The following is a 19,437-nucleotide window of genomic DNA, read 5'->3' on the forward strand; positions in this document are numbered from 1 at the left end:
TTAAGTACTATTGTTATTATGTTTATAGAATAAAATACAGCCTCTTTTACAGGACTTTAAGTCCTTTAGGTTCTCTGTATTCTGATCACAGACATTCTGTATTCCAAATTTGTTCATGCAATTTACCTACTAAAAAACTCACAATGGGCCTCCCCGGTGGCGCAGCGGTTGAGCGCTGGGTTGCGAAGCTGCCCGCAGCCTCCGCGGCGCCGGTTCGATCCCCGGCTGCTCCCAGGCCACCGGAGGAGGGTCCCACATGGTGCGCAGACCTCTCCTGCCGCCCGCTGCTCCCCTCAGCAGTGTACTTCGGTCCTTCTGCCTGCTCTGCTCCCTGCTCTGGATCTGGTGAATTCTCTCACCCTCCCGCGCTTCTGACTGTACCCAGTGCATGTATAAACAAACAAACAAAATAAATAATAAATAAATTAAATTAAAAAAAAATAAATAAATAAATAAAAAACTCACAATGGCTCTCCGATGCTCATGGGGGCTGATCTCAGAGGAAGGAACTACATCTTGCTTGTCTGTGAATTACCCTTCCTTAAAGGACCAACAATAGTAGTTAGCACCTTATAGGTACTCACCAACTATTTACTGAGTTAAATTAGTAAGATTCCTGTGAGTCCTGACAATCTGGCAGTGATTTTTTAAATCTGAAAAATAGGTTTATTTCATTAGCCTTTGCTAGGAAAATTCTGCTGAATCTTTGGATTATGAATCAGAATAACCAGAAAATTAGCATTTGAGTGTTTTCTATCCTTCAGCTCTTCACATTTTCATTGTGACAATCTCTTCAAAGTATTTTGCATATGTATTCACATTTATAAACTGTCTACATCCTGGAACAGTATGTTTATTAGTAGCATCTTACGCACAGAAGTTAGAGCAGGAAGAGATAGGTAATAAAATGTGGAACTTAGGTACAAATGAGATGTAATACAGAAAAGAAATTAGAGTGAGATGATTTTACATATAATTATGTTTAAAAGAAGAGTGTTGGTATTGTTCTTTTCAGTGCTTCATCACCATCCAGGATATTATGCTCTTTTTTAACTTGAATTTAGTGCATATAAATATTAGAGTATTGCCTTTGAGTAAGAAAACAAATTTCTTTGGAGTAATCAAAATATCTTATCAATTGCGGTAGGGAGGCTTCTTTCAGATTTATTGTCAGATGCATTTTCATGAGAACATGGCTTCTATTTTTAGCGATTCATCTACTCTTCTGTTTGGTCTTCACTTGAAGGCATATTTTCCTTGTGAAACTTTAATTGTTTCTATAACACCTCTGTATCTGCAATCTCACTTTCAGAAGACAGTAGCTTCAGGTGAAGAATAAGCAATAGAAACAGATTGGTGGTGTTTATATTGTTTAGTTTTAGATTTCCTTGCTCCAATTCTAATAAAGTTCAGAGAATGGAGAAGGAAAAAACACAGATCAGTTTTTATTTTTATTTTTTTTCTCTGTTGGTAAATATTTTTGTTTTCTCTGTATTATTATTTATTTTTTAACTTTAATGAGAATTTATTTTATTAATTTAATTTTTATATTCCCCATACAATTGCAACCTCCTTATTTTGACCCCAACTCCTTATTTTGACCCCACCCCTTCCCCATAGTGTGTCTCTGGTTCATACTTGTTTGTTGATTTTGATTTTTTCTCTCTTATAGTTATTCTTTTTCCTGGTCCCTTATTTAGGTTTTCTAGATTCCTGCTATGAGTGAGACCATCCGGCATTTTTCTTTTTCTTTCTGGCTTATTTCACTGAGCCTGATCCCTTCCAGCTCCATCCATGTTGCTGAAAATTGCATGAGTTTATGTTTTTTTGATTGCTGAGTAATATTCCATTGTTTATATGTACCACATCTTCTTGATTCAGTCATCTATTTTTGGGCATTTGGGTTGTTTCCAAAGCTTAGCTATTGTAAATAGTGCTGCTATAAACATAGGGGTGCAGGTGTTCTTTGGAATTAATGTTTCAACACAGATCAGTCTTTAACAGAGTAACTGTTCCTCTAGAAATACAGAACAGTCATGATTGGTAACAGTTTCATGTCCAAGAATATCAGCTTTGGATTCAAATCCCAGCGCCTCCATTTACCACTTGTGTAACCTTGAACAAATTATCAACCTCTAAGACTAAAGAAATTTGTCCTTAAAATAAAGATGATAATAGCATCTTTGAAAGTATTAAATAACAACAATAAGTATGACCAACATTATTTTTAAGCACCTATGAAGTATGTGCTGTTGCTTTCATTTTACAATGAGGAACAGAGGCTTTTAGAGCTGAAAGTATGCTCATGCAACTGGACAGGGTGGGGCTGGGCTCGAACTATCATATAAAGGCTTCATGTAGTGTTTGCCATATACATTTCAGGGTTAGTTATTAATTTCATTGTATAGAATTCTCCCAAGAATATCTTTTTTGGAAATTTTAAAAATTTTCATTATCTTTACACCAAAAACTTCAGCTTGGAAAATGTTGTCTTTCATAGAAAGTTGTAGGTAGAAATAAATCCTTTCAATGCCCGGAGTATTTGTTTGCAGTATTCTCCTTACGTAATTTTAATAGATACATCAGTAACTTCATCCTTGAATAACATTTATTCCTACTAGCTAAAAGACTGGGACTTCTAAAGTTGGATTCAATTATCTATTGTATTCTGTGTTAATGTCCTTTCCTTCACCTTGGATAAAAATAAAGAAGTGCATTATTTCTCTTCTGATTGAAAAAAAGTGTAGAAGAAAAGGCAATGAGGTCTCTGACTTAATTTTACTTTTCCCAGGGGTCCTCACTAACTCTGTGGCTTTCCTAGGGGAGTTGGTCCTTCTGGTTAATATGCCTGCAGACAGCCCTGCAGACGAAGGGCAGCACCTGCCTGATGGAAGGACAGCCACCCCCACCAGCACCTTCACCCAGCAAGACATCGACGAAGGCATCTTGTGGTACAGGCACTCGGGAGTCCCAGCCCAGAGTGACTCCTTCCGCTTTCAGGTACTCTTTGCTCCCTGACTTTTCTGATGGCTGATGATCCACGGAAACCATCCTCCTTATTTATAAACAGCTCAGGCCATTTGTGTGATTACTTGAAAATCACATTTGGGGGAATAAAAATATGTAACAGTATTTAGAGATTTTCTTTAATCTGTCAATTCAGTCTTATGGGTATCTCTACAAGCAGAATCATTACATAACAAAGAGGTTTATAATAATGGCTAAAGTGTTCAGAAAAAGGATGAATTAAAATGTCATGCAGAAAAGCATCTCATTTGGTTTTTTATGATGTCTTTGGAATATTTACCATCTTATGATAAGATCAATCATGTACTAGGTAATAACAGGTTCATATTTCAGTTCTGCCATGACCTAGCTATATAACTTGGGGCAAATTACATGGGTAAAATCCTTGTGCTTTGGTTTCTTGATCTGTAAAACAAAATTATTGTTTGGATTTAATACGTTGATGCATATGATGCATTTAGAATATTGCCTATCACTGGGTGTTTGTTTGTTGTTACCATTTATAAAGGTTGGTCTAGTATTAATGCTATAAACTCAATGTTTAGTGCACCCTCCCCACCAAATTCCACGTTGAAATACTATGCCTGCCCCCCATGTGATGGTAGCTGGAGTCAGAGCTTTCGGTAAGTGACTAGCGATAAATGAGGTCATAAAGATTGTGCCCTTGCGAAGGGGATCAGTACACGTATAAAGGTCACTGGAGAGCTTGTTCTGTCTTTGCTCCCCCATGATTATACAATGAAAAACTGCCTGAAAAAGACTCCCACCAGAACCCAAGCTTGCTGTTACCCTGATCTCAGCCTTCCAGCTTCCACAGCTGTGAGAAGTTAATTTGTGTTGTAAGTTGCACAGTCTATGGTATTGAATAGTATCATAGCCTGAGCCAACCAAGAAAAACAAACCATAAGGAGGTTGTCAATAAATTTAAAGTAAGAAATTATACTGGGCATATTCTTTGGCTATTAGTAAATATGACTAGAAATTAATAATGATAAATAAAAAAATCCAAACTCTTTGGGATTTTTTAAGTTGTCTTCTAAATAATTACTAAAAGAAAATCAAAATGGAAAACTATTAGGAAATATTGATGAGGTGGAAATAATTTACGAAAACTTAAATGATGTGAACAAAATAGTCCTCAGAAGAAAATTGATGGCCTTAAGCTCTTGTTACTGAGTAAGAAGGCATGAAAATAAATGGCCTAAATATTTAATTCAAGACGCTAGGGAACCCCAAGGGAAACCTAATGAAAGCAAAAGGAAAGAATTAATAGAGATAAGCAGAGAAATTGATTAATTATAAAATGCTAGAATTGATAAATGTGTATGAAGCCTGATTCTTTAGAAAGACCAATAAAACTAGACACACCATGGCCAAACACGATTTGGAAATAAGGAATTTAATAGAACTACAAAGGAATGAGGAATTATGAATAGAAAGAGCATTTAAGCATAGATACAGAGAAGAAATTGCGAAAGTATCAGAGAAAATACAAAGACGGGCCCCTAGGCACAAGCCAAAGCAGTGTCATGTCCCCTCTGCTTCTGACGCTTCTCCTTTGTCTTGGAATCTAGTTGGGGATAAATCACTATGATAGCTCATGTTGTTAAAATTATCCTCCATTCTGTTTCTGATGGCTGGCGTGCACATCTTCATTGCCTGATTAATTTATATTGTGTGAAAGATGTGCTATTCTAGAGAACAGTTTGAAATAAATTTAGAAACCGTTAAATTGAGATTATACTGAGCACATTTAATGTCCACTGAGTGAACAAATATTATGTGCCCTTTGCCCAAGTTAACTTTTCATTTTTAGTACCTGGGAACACAGCAATCCTCAAAGAATGAGTCAGAATGCAGGCAGAGACCTCAATCTAAAGATGTCACCTTAGCAAACTAGAATTTGCAGGTCTGCCTTTGCCTTGGAGATATCAGAATGAAAAACATTATAAATATGGAGTGTTTCCCTGGAAGGGGATTCTCAGCACCTGCTCAAAATAACACTTGATTGCTTTCTCAAGTTGGCTAGTAAGTGGGTAATTGTAAAATCACAAAAGTTACCAATTTTTTAAAAACAATCCCTAGAGTTTAAGACAGCCCATATATTTAGAAGTTTCTAAGTTATACTTAGAAAGTGGTTCCCTTTGGACAGTCTTCACACATTTTGCTCAAAGTGTGTTTAGAACTCCTGTTGAAAATCTCCTCAAAGCCAATGGGATATTTTCTAGAATACCTGCAATGCAGACAGTATGTAGTCCTTTGGAAATGGATTTTAAAATGTAGTCAAATAGCTAAAAGTGTTTCAGAATCATGTCTGGTAAGAAAAAAAGAAGTAATTATTTTTGGTTAAAGCAAGGAGAAATTATGAACTAACAAGCTCAGTTTTCTTACATTATATGTGAACACCCTCTGAAAACATTCCAAAAAGTACATTTTGAACTCTGACAGAATCTTTATTGCCAATACAAAATAAGTCTTCAAAATTATGTTTTCCTGGATGTAAAAGTTTTTGTGTGTTTGTTTTTGAAGTCTTATTGTTTTATAGGCGTACCTCATATTTTGATTTGAAATGACACAGAAACTATAACTATGTGCTAAAATAAATGGTTAGCAACTTTTCCCATTCATCATTTCCATGTCCCTAAAGAATTTTAAATGAAGAAAGATGCTGCTCTAGTGATTCTTCTCTTTCTTCTCTTCTTTTTTTCTTTAAAGTAGAAAATACAATGCAATGAATTACATGGATTTAATTCCATTTTAAGTTGATGTGCTGTCATGAGCCATCAATGCACACCATCTGTTCCTTTGCATGTAAGACTTGGTTTTATGTAGTGCAGGTGATGATTAAAAAAAATAGAGCATGGGGCCTCCCCTGGTGGCACAGTAGTTGAGCACTGGGCTGCAAGGCTGCCCACAGCCTCTGCAGTGCCGGTTCATTCCCCGGCCACAGGCGAGGGTCCCACAAAAAAAAAATATAGAGAGAGAGAGAGCATGGCAGAGTGAGAGCAAAGCATGTGCCTTTACAGTCATTTTTGGCTTGGGAAGTTATCCTGGTTTGGGTATATTTAAATCACATTAACACAGCTTCAGGGTTACATGATTTGACAAAGACCAACACATGTCCACCAATGTCCTTAACTAGAAAGTTATAACTCATTCCCTTCCTCAGTAATGTGCCCACATTTCCTTACCTGGACTGTGCTTCCTTGCTTTTCTTCTAGACATAGTAGAACAGATTTTTTTCCTAATTTCCTAAAGCTAACAAATTGAGTCATCTTGGCCAGTAGGAAAATCAAGAACCTGCTGTCCTGTTTAAATACTGACCCTATTGTCTTTGTGACCTGGACACTTTGCTTAACATTTTTGTCCTTCGGTTTCCTCATTTGTGAAAAAAAGAAGATAATATTTACTTTGTGGGCATTAAGTAAGATAACTCTTGAAAAAAAGCTCGTGCCATGCTAAGCCCCTTATAGATGTTCAGTGAATTGTGGCTATTGTGATTAATATCATTTATAGCAACACTCAAGTTGTCTCCATGAAAATATGTAGATATTCTGAAAATTGAACTCCAGATATCTGAATGATCAAGATAAAGAGGGCAGTTTTCCTATAGGGTGTAAAGACTGCTATTCCTGCCCTTTTCTCAGATTTACAGACCTCTACCCCCTGCAACTATATGCAGCCACGCAGACCTTTACAGATCTTGTACCAAGCCTAAGGTAGAGCAGACAAACCGGGAGGGTAAGGGAGCAGCTCAGAAGCACTGAGGGTGGGGAGAAGCTGCAAAGGAAAGGCATCATTTTTTAGCTTTCTTAAAACAAGAAAAAGTTGATTTTGTGACTGCTACCCTGATTGCAAATATTATTACCCTTAGAGTGATGAGACTGAGATTTATCATTTATAATCCTCACATACATTTTGAGTAAATATTTAAGAAATAGAATAAAAATCATGTATATAACATGATTTACATATGCTGGTAATGCTTATAATGATACATTCTGTAACTCAAGAATTATGTTTCCAAGAATGTTTAATGATAGAGCAAAATAACATAGCTATATTAATTAAAAATTTAAAATACATAATTGTATATAAAGTTTGATGTATACATAGCAAATAAATCAAGCTTAAGTATTTTAATAACTACTTACATGTAGGTGATGAAATTTTAGAGAACTTTGCATTTCTTGTTTCTTATAAGAAATACATTTTCAGAATTGCTTAAAATAATTGTTTCTTTTTATAATCATTAAAAAATTAATATTAAAATATGAAAAGCAGGGTAAAAATTGTCATACAAGAAAACTGGAATTCAAAGGCACATGGCTTAAAGTGAAAAAAAATAAATGTAAGCAAACATACTCATCCAAGAGAGGATGAGAGACTCACTGGTGACTTTGCTTACAGGTGTCTAGTGCCACAGATGCCCACACCCATCTGGAGAGCCGCATGTTCAACATCGCCATCTTACCACAGACACCTGAAGCTCCGAAGCTGTCCCTGGGGGCATCTCTCCATATGACCGTGAGTCGGGTGGGAAAGGTCATGGCTGAGGTGGAAGGAGGTATGCTCTTGGGATTTAATAGTCTCCCCTTCTCATGTACTATGAATGCCTGGCCCAGAACACAGACTCTGGGACCAACAATACCAGCTTTGTGCACACGTTTCTCATTGACTTGAAAAGGAAACTTAAAATTCTCAGAGTAAAAAAGGAGGTTAGAGGGAATCCATCTCAACCTCCCATCCATTGCTGATATCTTTTGTACCACCGGACAGACAAAAGCCTTCTCCCTGCATATTTGGAAGGGGTTCAGGTCTTTAATCAATACCAGCTGATATAATTATTCAGTCGATTATAGCTCCCCTAGCTGGAGGAATCTTTATTCTATGTTTTAGAAGCCCTACTAGAAGTCTCCTTTCTATTATAAGTTTCCTGAAGAAGGTGATGTCTATGCTGTATCCAGAGATACAGATGGACTTTTCCAAGGGAAATTTTGGGGGTAGGTTGGAAGGAATGGAGAGGTAATGGTGAAAGGCACTACTGGATGTAAAAACAGAACATGCAAAAACCCCAAGAGAGAGAATATGATTGTTGGGAAAATTGCAAATAGTTGGAGAAATCAAGAGTGCAGAGGAGGTGTGGCGAGGATATTGGCAGTGAGCTAGAGCACAAGACCCTTGTATGCTGTGCGGGAAGAAGGGTGCTTGCAAGGAAAGCTGCCAGCCAAATTAGTACATGAAGCTTTGTTCAGACAATTAGCAACTCCATTGTGAACTGATTTCTAGAGGGCTTGTGATGCCAGAGCCCCTCTTCTAGACAGAGTCATGAGCATATGAGACCTTGTAAATTAATCATTATGGATCCAAATTTTAGTTAGCACCCACATAATTACAAACTCCAAAGCAGTGTATCAGCCCTGAGCCACAACAAAGAGAGCAGCTATAGTTTTAGAAATTATGGGTCTGGGGCATGACAGAGACATAAAAGGGGAAATAGAAAGTTTTTAATGAATAGCTGGTATCGGCATTTCCACCATAAACCGTAATTTAAAGAAATCATAATTCAGCAACACTGTAAAGTCTATAATTCATCATTCTGACTGGAGGAGCTTGGATCAGAATTTTCTCTAAAGTACAAGGAAAAATGTGCATACACAATTCTTGCCAAATGCTAATGCAGTGTTATTTTGAGTTTAGAAGAAATAAATGGGCCAGATGCCAAGAAGATGGTTCCTGTTCTCTTGCTGTGGACCTCTAGAGGTTTTTCAAGTAACTTAACCTTTAGGATCTGAAGTTGCTGTTTGCAAATTAGGTCTGTCCAGCATAACTTAGAATATCACAGAGGTTAGTTTAGCATATAGTATGATTGTTCTAGTATTTCATTCTTTAAAGTTTGTATTTCTTTTGACATTAGTCAGGGCAATTGCTGCAGGACATACTGGTCATGTATTACAGAACACATTCTCAGTTCAGTGATTTGGACTCATCTAAACATACACATTTTGCACATAGTTGGTAAATATTATGAGCACATATGCTAAGTACACAAGTATATTCATACATTTATTTTTTAAAATTTATTTGTGCATGCAAGAACTGGGTCTAGTTCAGAGGTTCGAGGGGGTGATACAATTCACCAGAGACAGATTGGGGAGCAGAACAGGCAGAGCTACTGAAATTCACTGCTGAGGGAAGCAGTGGGTGAGTCAGAAGAGGTCTGCTATGCCATATGGGTTAGCTCCCTGGCCAGGGATCAAACTCATGCTGCAGTGGCTGGCAGTAGCTTGATAGTGCTGAGATTTTAACCCCTGCACCACCAGGGAGGCCCTGTTCATACATGTATTTAAGGGTAAGAGTCTATCTCCCATTATTCAGTCATAGAGTCATATACACATTAGAGCCCCTAACTTTTGCCTAGTGCTATGGAAGACAATGACGTTTCAATAGCCATTAAACAGTCTATTCTCAAGAAACTTAGAATCTACATGGGAAACAAGCAATAAATAGTGGCAATACAGTGATAAATGTCATGGGAACAAATAGGAGGGTACCTAGTCCAGTGGATATGGAGGTCATAGAAGGCTTCCTCTAGAAGGTAAATTAAGCTAATTAAAGGGTAAATTATCTCTTGAGCAGGGTCTCAAACTTCAGTCTGCATTAGGACCCTTCCTATAGGATTTGTTAAATCACGCATCTCTGGGCCCCTCACCAGATGTCTCATATAGGGCTGAGAATCATCATTTATATCAGGTTTCGTGATGATACTCTTGCTGCTTGCTTTGCTCACCACACTTGAAAAAATCACACTGACCTAGACTAGAGCTAAGGGGGAATTCATTGCAGGCAGAGGAGCAGCAAGTAAAAAAAGATGGAGACCCAAAAGAACATGACATGCTCAAGAAATGACAGAGTTCAATTGTTTGAAGCATTAAGCCTTGGGTAAAAAAACAAAAACAAACAAACAAAATAAAGAAACAAGAAATGAGAGTGAGATCATGGATAAGCTTAAGGATAAGTAGAAGAATTTCTATTTTGTCCTGAAAGGCTGTTGGGGCAAGTAGGATGTTGAACGCTTCATAGCGACATGATCAGATTTTCAATGTAGGAAGATCATTCTGACTGCAGGGCAGGGAACAACCTGGATGGGGGCCTAACAGGGAGCAAGGAGGCCAAGAAAAAGGCTATTACAGTAATCTAGAACAAGAAACATAAGCAGTGTGAACCCCATGCAGTGGAAATAAGGATTAAGAGTTAGCGAGATCTCAAGAGATGCTTGCACACACATCTTCATTGCAGCATTATTCACAGTAACCAAGAAGTAGAAGCAAACGAAATGTGCTGCGACAGATAATAAATGGATAAACAAAGTGGGGTATATACAACAATGGGCTATTTTTCAATCTTAAAAAAAAAGAAGTAAATCCTGTCTCATATGTCACAAAATGGATGAACCTTAAGGATATTATTCTAAATTAAATAAGCCAGCCACAAAAGACAAAGACTGCATGATTCCACTTATATGATCTATCTAAAGTAGTAAAACTCCTAGAAACAGAAAGTAGAATGGTAGTTTTACCCAGGAGGTGGGGAGCTTGGAGTTGGAGAAAGGGAAAAGGGAGTTGTTAATGTTCAGTGGATATGCAGAGTTCAAATTTTGCAGTAAGAAAAAATTCTAGAAATCTATTGCACGAAAATGTGCTGTAAAGTTTTTCTTGTTTAATAGTACTATACATTAAAAAGTGGTTAAGATTTGGTTTCTAAAAAGTTAGGGCAAGAGTAAGAGATATTTAGAGACATGGTAGTCAATTACATATGATAGGATAGTGAAACATCCCAGTTTTGGGGTATAAGGTGATACTGTTGAAATCAGGAGCGTATGAGGACTTTAGGGAAAGGGGTGAAAGGAAAGCGTGATGAGATCAATTTGGGATATGCCTTTTAAGGGCGGGTTAAAATGTCAGTTGATATTCTGGGTGGGAGATAAACCTTTGATAAATCATTAATGGCAGGTAGTGGTTAAATCCTTAAGCTTAATTGAGAATCTCCAGGATTATATAGAATGAAAAGCAACATAATCAAATACTTGCTTAAATGGAAATTTGTTCTTTAACCTTTCTATAATTTTTGTAATTCAGCCAACCTAAGATTTTTTTTTTTTTGATCTTTCTTTAAAAAAAAAAAAAAAGATTTATTTATTTATTTATTTATACAAGCACTGGGTACAGTCAGAAACGTGGGAGGGTGAGAGAATTCACCAGAGCCAGAGAAGGGAGCAGAACAGACAGACTGACGCTGCTGAGGGGAGCAGCGGGCAGCAGGAGAGGTCTGCGCACCATGTGGGACCCTCACCCAGTGGCCGGGGATCGAACCAGTGCTGCAGAAGCTGCGGGTAGCTTCGCAACCCAACGCTCAACTGCTGCACCACCTGGGAGGCCCCCAACCTAAGATCCTTTAAATGGGATCCTATGGTTTTATTCTTCGTGCTTATCAGAATTATTTTCATATGTGCACATATATGTGTGCAAATATGTATAGCATTTTAAGATGTAGATATATAAACATGCAAGATGTATGCATTTAGGATATATATCCTAAATATGTATCTTACGTATATTTATATTGGACAAGGAGATATGAAAACATGCATATTTACCAATAAATTTCATTGCATAACTAATCTAAGATTCAGCAAATAAGTTGAGAGTCACATTAACTCACATTTTTCAAAGTAATCATTCACTATTTGACTTAGAAGATCCTGAAGGGTAAAATCTATGATTATTCATTTTGGTATCTTTCTCAACATCCAGCACAATGCCCATTCTAGAATAGTTAGTTAATAATAAATATTTGTTCACTGAATGACTATTTTCACACCTCCTTTCCCACAGCTAATATCTTACTAAATTGTATTACCTTGAGATTCATATAACAAAATAGTCAGTTGGGCACATACACACTTTGAATATCATATTTTCACTTCTGCTCTTAAAGAAGAAGTAAATTCTATTATCTCTTAATGTGAATGAAATATTTTATTATTTCCTTTTTTGAATGATTGCTGTACTCAGGGTTGGTCACCCGTTGAGGGAAAGACCTTGAATGAGCCTTTTTTTTTTTTTTTTTTTTTTTTTTTTTGGTTTTCCTGGTTTCATTTGATTCCAAAGTGATTGCTGTATCTCTTAAAACCTCTCTTACTGGGGTTGCCAGGGGCCTGTTTAGGACAGTTGATCTCTTTTGTGATACAGACTCTCAAGTCTGGGCAAGCTTTACTTATTTTATGATTGTGTCCATGCTTTCTCTTTTTTTTTTTTTTTTTTTTTTTAATTTTTTTTTTATTTTATTTTTTAGTAGAGGCATGTTTTATTTATTTATTTGTTTGTTTGTTTGTTTTTTGTTTATACATGCACTGGGTACAGTCAGAAGTGCGGGAGGGTGAGAGAATTCACCAGAGCCAGAGTGGGGAGCAGAGCAGGCAGAAGGACGGAAGTACACTGCTGAGGGGAGCAGCGGGCGGCAGGAGAGGTCTGCGTGCCATGTGGGACCCTCCTCCGGTGGCCGGGGAGCAGCCGGGGATCGAACCGGCGTCGCAGAGGCTTCGGCAGCTTCGCAACCCAGCGCTCAACCGCTGCGCCACCGGGGAGGCCCCGTCCATGCTTTCTCTTAAGACCTTTCAGACACTAATGAAATTATTATCTCTGGAAATGTTACTTTATCCTTGGATTTCCTGTTGTGCTTTATCTAAGACTTTCATGCTATTATTATTCTCTGCATTAGAGTTATTTACAATTTTCCTCTATTAAAAACTGGAATTCCTTAAGGAAAAAAATCTATATCTGATTCATCTTACATATCCTACTGCTCTTTCCTTATTGCCTTGCACATAGTAGGTTCTTACTAAATATCTGCTACCTGCGTATATGAACAAATTAATTTGTTTTCCTAATGACACTGTGATATGATTTCTTATAGAAACTCCATTTTACTTATATCATCTTTTGCTCATTATTCACAGACATCTAATTTCTCAGGTCTGCCAACCGCTTTGCTGCTTTGGTAAAATGATAGTCAGCATGTGAAGTTGATCTTTCTTTTAATGGAGGGTGAAATGATAACCTTTATAAATCCTGACCTGGAAGTTTAAAGGTTTAAGTCACACACGCTTTGCTATAGCTTAAGGGTAAAAATATTTGACCCTTTGATTCTATAGATGACATGAAATACAAAGAAAATATTCTTTAAAAATTATTGATAAAGTGTTTATTAAAAGGTTTTTATTAATTTATTTCCTAGCTTAATATTTTTTTAATGGTAGTTTACATTCATTTAACAAATATGTATTGAGTACTTCCATGTACTTCCATGTACTTCCATGTGCCATGTGTTATATGCTGGGGATCAGTGCCTGAACAAACAAATATGCATGGAGTTTATCTTCTCTTAGGGGGAACTAGACAATAAGTAGTAATAAATAATCCACTTATAGCAAGTCAGTGGGGAGTATTATGATAAAACAAAACAGCAGTCAAGTGCAAAGGAATTGGAAATGTATTGGTGGAGGCAGAAGTTTTTTATTTATTTATCTTTAATTGTATTTTGTTATAGAAGAATTGTATTTTATTATAGAACTAGAGGTGCTGTGGGATGGGGGATGAGAGGATTCACCAAAGACAGAGAGGGGAGCACAGCAGGCAGATCTACTGAAATACACTGCTGAGGGAAGCAGTGGGCAAGACAAGAGAGATCTACTGAACCATGTATGGGTTTGCTCTCTGGTGGGGGTTAGCACTGCCCTAGCGGTGATAATGCTGAGATTTAACCCCTAGGCCACCAGGGTGGCCCTGGATGCAGTTTTAAATAAAGTGGTCAGAGTGGGCTTTGTTAGGACAATGACATTTAAAGAAAGACCTGCAGGAGGCAAGAGTGATTGCTTCACTGATACCTGAGGAAAGAGCATGTCATGTCTAAGGAACCATGAGTTTAAAGGCTTGGAATTGGGAGCATGCTTATATGTTCCAGGAACAATGATGACGCCAGTGTGGTTGGAGCAGACTGAGTGAAAGCAAGAGTCATTGACATGAATTCACAGGTGTGCTAAGTGTGTAGTGGTAAGGGGAGGTACGAGGGTGCAGATTATTGTCAGGCCTTACAGGCCATTGTAAAGATTACCTTTTATTCTGAATAAAATGGGATGCCATTGCAGTTATTAAGCTGAGGTCTAACTGATGTTGTTTTTAATGGGATGTCTCTGGCTGCTGTGCTGAAATAGGGGGACCATGAGAGCAGTTGGGAGGCCCTGGTCATCTTCCAGGTCAGAGTGCGGCTCCCAGGAGGGTGGTGGGAACAGCAGAGGGAAGAAGCAGTTGGAATCTGAATATACTCAGAAGTAATATGGGTATTATGAAAACCATTATTCTGTGATCTTCTTTTGTTGACAGAGAGTTTAATGAAAAAAATTTTTCAGTAATGATTTCTATAAAATTCAATCTCTTATTTCTTGCTATGTTTAATTGATAAATATTGAACATTCCAAATAGCCAATTTAAAATTGATTGTACTTTGATATATCTCAACCTCAATATTGCTTTCTTCAGACAATCAAGTTTTTACTTTTTCTGCCTAGTGTCCATTTCTATTAGAAGAGAAATAATGTCAATAAATTCCACAATAAAATATCTGCTATCTTGGATGAAACTAATTTCCATATTTCATAGTCCTATGCCCATAATAATTTTCTCTTATCATTTTACTGTTTTAGTGACATCTTGGTTTTTAAAAATGTCACATAATACTTTGATAATTTTCAGTTGTTCTGAGGGTTTTGAGATTTTCAGTTGTTCTGAGGGAAGCAGTACTGTACAATGTACACAGTCTGCACTTCCTTCCCCTGCATCTGTACTCACATGTGCTCATCTTTATAGGTGTGTATACACATACATGGTCTGTAACTCTCTTATATAGGCACACATTTTTAATTTGCTGTCCTTACTTGTTTTATTTTAGGGTGAGAGACCAGCTGCTATTTGAAATTCTGATTTTCCTTGCTCATTACATTCCAGACCTGTTCAATGTCCTGAAATACGACTCTTTACTATAAGGGGGGTTGTTCTAACCTGTAATGGCTGCCTCTCTCCAGGACTTTTATGCCTTGGGGACAATTATAAAGCAACTGCAACCTTCAATCTTTTAGTGGTTAAAAAGAACACCACACCCTCCTCCATGAGAACTACTGAGCCCTACTTAATCTTTTCCTAAATGGGGAAATTCTTTCTGAAAGAAGCACAGCTTCAAAGAGCAGGAGAACATGTCAAACTCTAACCCTCCGGGGTCAGTTAGAAAGAGCTTGCAACCTTGCAAGGAGCCGGATATTTTTGGTCTGCTTTTTAACAACTTGTGTGACCCAGGCAAGGGTCACACTACTTTTCCATCTTAACTCTACACACTGTGTTTTTGCTGTGGTCCACAATTCACTGTTACACCAACTCATGGAATTCCAAATTTCTCCTTTTTTATTTTTTGAGTGTTGCCATTGTCTGTGGGTTATGGATGTACATAGATGGATGAATAGTGAAAGGTACATACACAATGGTCTTCTGATTAATTTCCTTTGACTTATTTATTGGATCCTGGAAGGCAGAAAAGAAAGACAGTATCTAGTTCTTTTGAACAGTACAATGGAGACAAAGAGAAATATTGACTGTTTTAATATGCTTTAATAAATACTTCTTAAGCCTCTGATTTCTAATAGCAAGTCCTTTGATATTTAGACTGAATTCATCTTTAACCCTCTAAAACCAGAAAACATCATAGTTTCCTTTAGCAAATTTGGGGAATTTGGAGAACTTCTTTCACTAGCTACAACTTTAGCCCGTTAAATTAGAGGAGTAGAGATGAAAGGATCCAGCTGTGAGTCGTGGAAGAGTAGAATAGCCAGCTGTGAAGGCTCATTTTCACACATGTACCCCTGTGAGTCCCACCTAGGGAAAAGTGATGATATTGGGACTCCCACAGTTTGCACAAACATAATCCTTGGGGCAAGGGCAGGGGAGCAATGAAGAGCCAGGGTACAAGAAGAACTAAGGAGAACTTTATAATCCTGTGCGGTTCCTAAAGGCAGGACAAATCTGCAGTGCAAGAGATCAGATCTTTCTTTTGAACTCTGGGAGAAAATTTTGTTATGTGTGACTAACTTAAAAGTCAAGAGTGAGGGCCTCCCCTGGTGGTGCAGGCAGTTGAGCACCACGCTGTGAAACTGTCCGCAGCCTCTGCAGCTCTGGTTCCATCCCCGCCGGCTGGCGAGGGTCCCACATGGCACGGCAGACCTCTCCTGTCGCGCCCTCTGCTCCCCTCAGCAGTGTATTTCATCAGTCTGCCTGTTATGTTCCCCGCTCTGTCTCTGGTGAAACCTCTCACCCTCCTGTGCCTCTGGCCTATACCCGGTTCTTGTATAAATAAATAGATAAATCTTTTTTAAAAATTAACAAAAAAGTCAAGAGTGAGTTTGCTTTTGTTTGTTTAGTAAGGTTTGTTTTGCTTCTAATTTTTGTTTTTAATCACACAATTTTTTTCCTTGAACTTTGTTTAGGCTCGGGAAGACAGTCTAACTGTGATTCAGCCTCATTCCCTCTCTTTTGCAAACTCTGAAAGATCAAGTGGAAATATTATATATAATATCACTTTACCTCTGCATCCAAGTCAAGGTAAGATGTGCAGTAAAGGAATGTTTGAGGGATGCTATGGTTTTCTGGTTGTTGACCGGTCTTAAAAGCTCCAGAGTTTTGTCTGCTTATACTTGTAAAAGATTTAAGGAGTAACAATTATTCATACATTTCTTGCCTGTCTTCTGACTTTAGAACCAGCCAAGAGAGACACTGTGGGCAGACAGACAGAGATGAATGTGTCAGCTTTGGTAAAGACAAAGCTGTACTGAAGAACACAGATAGCATGTATGTGTATCTATAACTCCAGTCAATGGATTGAAGACCTCCTTCCATGCATAGGCAGTCTGTCAGGACAGAGCCTGCTCTGCTAAGGTTGACTGTAAGAATAGTAAGATGCATTCTGGTCTGGCTCGCAAACCAGACTGAGCATGTGCTCAGGACAAGTAGCTCCTCCCTAGAGGAACATGGAAATGCAGAGCTACAGGCAGAGGAGAGGTGGACCCCTGTCTTCAGTCTTCAGCCTTTAGATCTCTTAATTTTGGGTTTAACTAATAAGTGTATGCTTGACAGAGGTGTGATTGTTCTTCCCAGAGGGAGACCAACTTCTATTAAGGCTATACTGCTCCTCTCTCTATCACTGCTCTCTCAAAAACCAACCAGAGCCCTCGATGTCAGCCTTACACATTATCAAATTCCCAAAGAAAAACAATAGTCTAAAAATTAAATTCCATTACCCTTTTGATAAGGTCCAAAGAAATTAAAAGTCATCCTTCTCTCTCTTTTTTTAATCTGCCAAGTCACAGCGAGAATGGTTTTCCCCATGTTGCCAGGGTGGAGATGAGCAGCAGCCCAGCTGTCTGCTGGAGAATGATTGCAGGTCTCTCAGCCACTCTGAAGTTGAATTGGTTCAACACCAAGCTCCACACCTGCCCTCCTTTTAAAGAGTTACTAGGACATGAAAGATGACCTTAAAATGACAGGCAAATCTGCAGCCTCTGAAGCATCTGTCACAGCAGAGTGATAATTACAAATCCAGTTTTTAGAATAATCAAGATCCATGTTACTCTTGCCAAAAACCATCACAGAGACTAAGGAGTCTCTGAGGGAAACAGGATAGATTGAGAAAATCACTGTACAATATCACCAGGAAACCACTCTGTGCCATTTTCTCTGTGACCTTGACCTTTGAACTGAAACTCATTTAGGAGGATTCACAACTATTGTACAGGGTATGACTTCGGGAGAATTATATTGCTCTAGGAGCAGTAGTTTGCATCTTATTATTCCTTATAGTAAACAAACCCATGTCAAGACTCTATCTGGGGTTAAGATTTGCCTTTTTCTTGAATAAATGCAGAATACTATACCAAGAGCAACTTGAGGGCAAATGTTCCTCAATAATAAGTCTCCACGGTGGAAAGCAGCTCTCTGGTCCATGTCATTCAGTCAGCAGTCAGAGTCACCATCATGCTCATGTGCGTCTCCTCCTTCCCAGGTACCATCGAACACAAGGACCAACCTCACTCTCCCATCCGGTATTTCACGCAGGATGATATCAACCAGGGCAAAGTCATGTACCGTCCTCCATCTGCAGCCCCCCACCTCCAGGAGCTCATGCCCTTCTCCTTCGCTGGTAATACATTCCTCTGTATTGGAACACCCCAGCTGCACTCTGTGGATGGTCACTGCAGGCTCACCCTGAATCTTCCTTTAGTCCTTTTGGAGAGTTTGGTGACACTGCTCTATAGCTCTTCAAGTTAGCTAAAGATCTGTCAGTCAATATGTAATCTGGGTCCAGGTCATCATTTTTCATTTATTTTTGCATGCAAATATAATTGCAATATCGTTATTCTGTGCTTCCTTGTAGCAATCACTGAGTGAGGCCCTGAAGATATATACGGTGGTGAGCAAAAATGAGGCATAAAAATTCTGTTCTTGGAAAGATTGGGTCTATAAGTATAGAGACAGAACTTGTTAAATAATCTTAGTTATGAATGATTAATTTCAGGTGAGAGAAGAGCTCTGAAAAGAAACAAGAGTGCTCAGTGGTGGGATTAGAAGACTAACCTAGACAAAGTGGTCAGTGGAGGCTGCAGAAGGTTATGGACAGTGGAGGCATGGGTAGAAGCTAACCAGGCTAAATGTGTGTGTTGGAATAGTCAGGAGGACATTCTGAAGGAGAGACACTCACCTCATGGGCAGAGGTCCAGGGGAAGGAGAGAATGTGATGTTTGGGGCATGGAAAAAAGTCAGTTTGTCTGTCTGAAATGTGGAGGGTCAAGCTGAGGTGAACCTGGAGGGAGAGATATAGGCCCGATTCAAAGGCCCAAGAAAGTGTCTAAGGATTTAGATCTTATTCCCAAGAACACCGGGAACCCAGAGGTTTTTAAGACATAAGGGAGTAAATGGGTCTTCATAAGGAACTCTGAACTGTGGTGATGTGAATGCACTTGAGGCGGCCAAGGTGGATGACCTTGGGGGAATTCCCCTTGAGGGGAATCCAGTGAAGAGGATCCTACAGTACCTCAGAGAAGGTCCCATTTAGAAATGGAAAAAGCAGGCTACCTCTTTTTTTTTTTTTTTTAATAGAGGCATGTTTTATTTATTTATTTATTTGTTTGTTTGTTTTGTTTGTACATGCACTGGGTACAGTCAGAAGCGCGGGAGGGTGAGAGAATTCACCAGAGCCAGAGCGGGGAGCAGAGCAGGCAGAAGGACCGAAGGACACTGCTGAGGGGAGCAGCGC

The 19,437-nt window shown here is 38.5% G+C and overlaps 1 protein-coding gene across 2 annotated transcripts in view; it reads left to right on the plus strand.

Moving 5' to 3' along the window:
• FRAS1 (Fraser extracellular matrix complex subunit 1) overlaps positions 1-19,437 on the plus strand; it is a 445,491-nt gene that overhangs the window by 321,620 nt on the left and 104,434 nt on the right. For both annotated transcript variants that reach the window (XM_054687966.1, XM_037530712.2), the window contains exons 31-34: positions 2,822-3,000; positions 7,438-7,554; positions 16,616-16,730; positions 18,187-18,324. In XM_054687966.1, the coding sequence (XP_054543941.1) occupies positions 2,822-3,000; positions 7,438-7,554; positions 16,616-16,730; positions 18,187-18,324 (549 nt within the window). The remainder of the gene's footprint in view (positions 1-2,821; positions 3,001-7,437; positions 7,555-16,615; positions 16,731-18,186; positions 18,325-19,437) is intronic.

The sequence above is a fragment of the Talpa occidentalis genome, unplaced genomic scaffold, assembly GCF_014898055.3.
Source record: "Talpa occidentalis isolate TD23 unplaced genomic scaffold, MPIMG_talOcc4v2.1 talOcc4.6, whole genome shotgun sequence".
Lineage (NCBI taxonomy): Eukaryota > Metazoa > Chordata > Mammalia > Eulipotyphla > Talpidae > Talpa > Talpa occidentalis.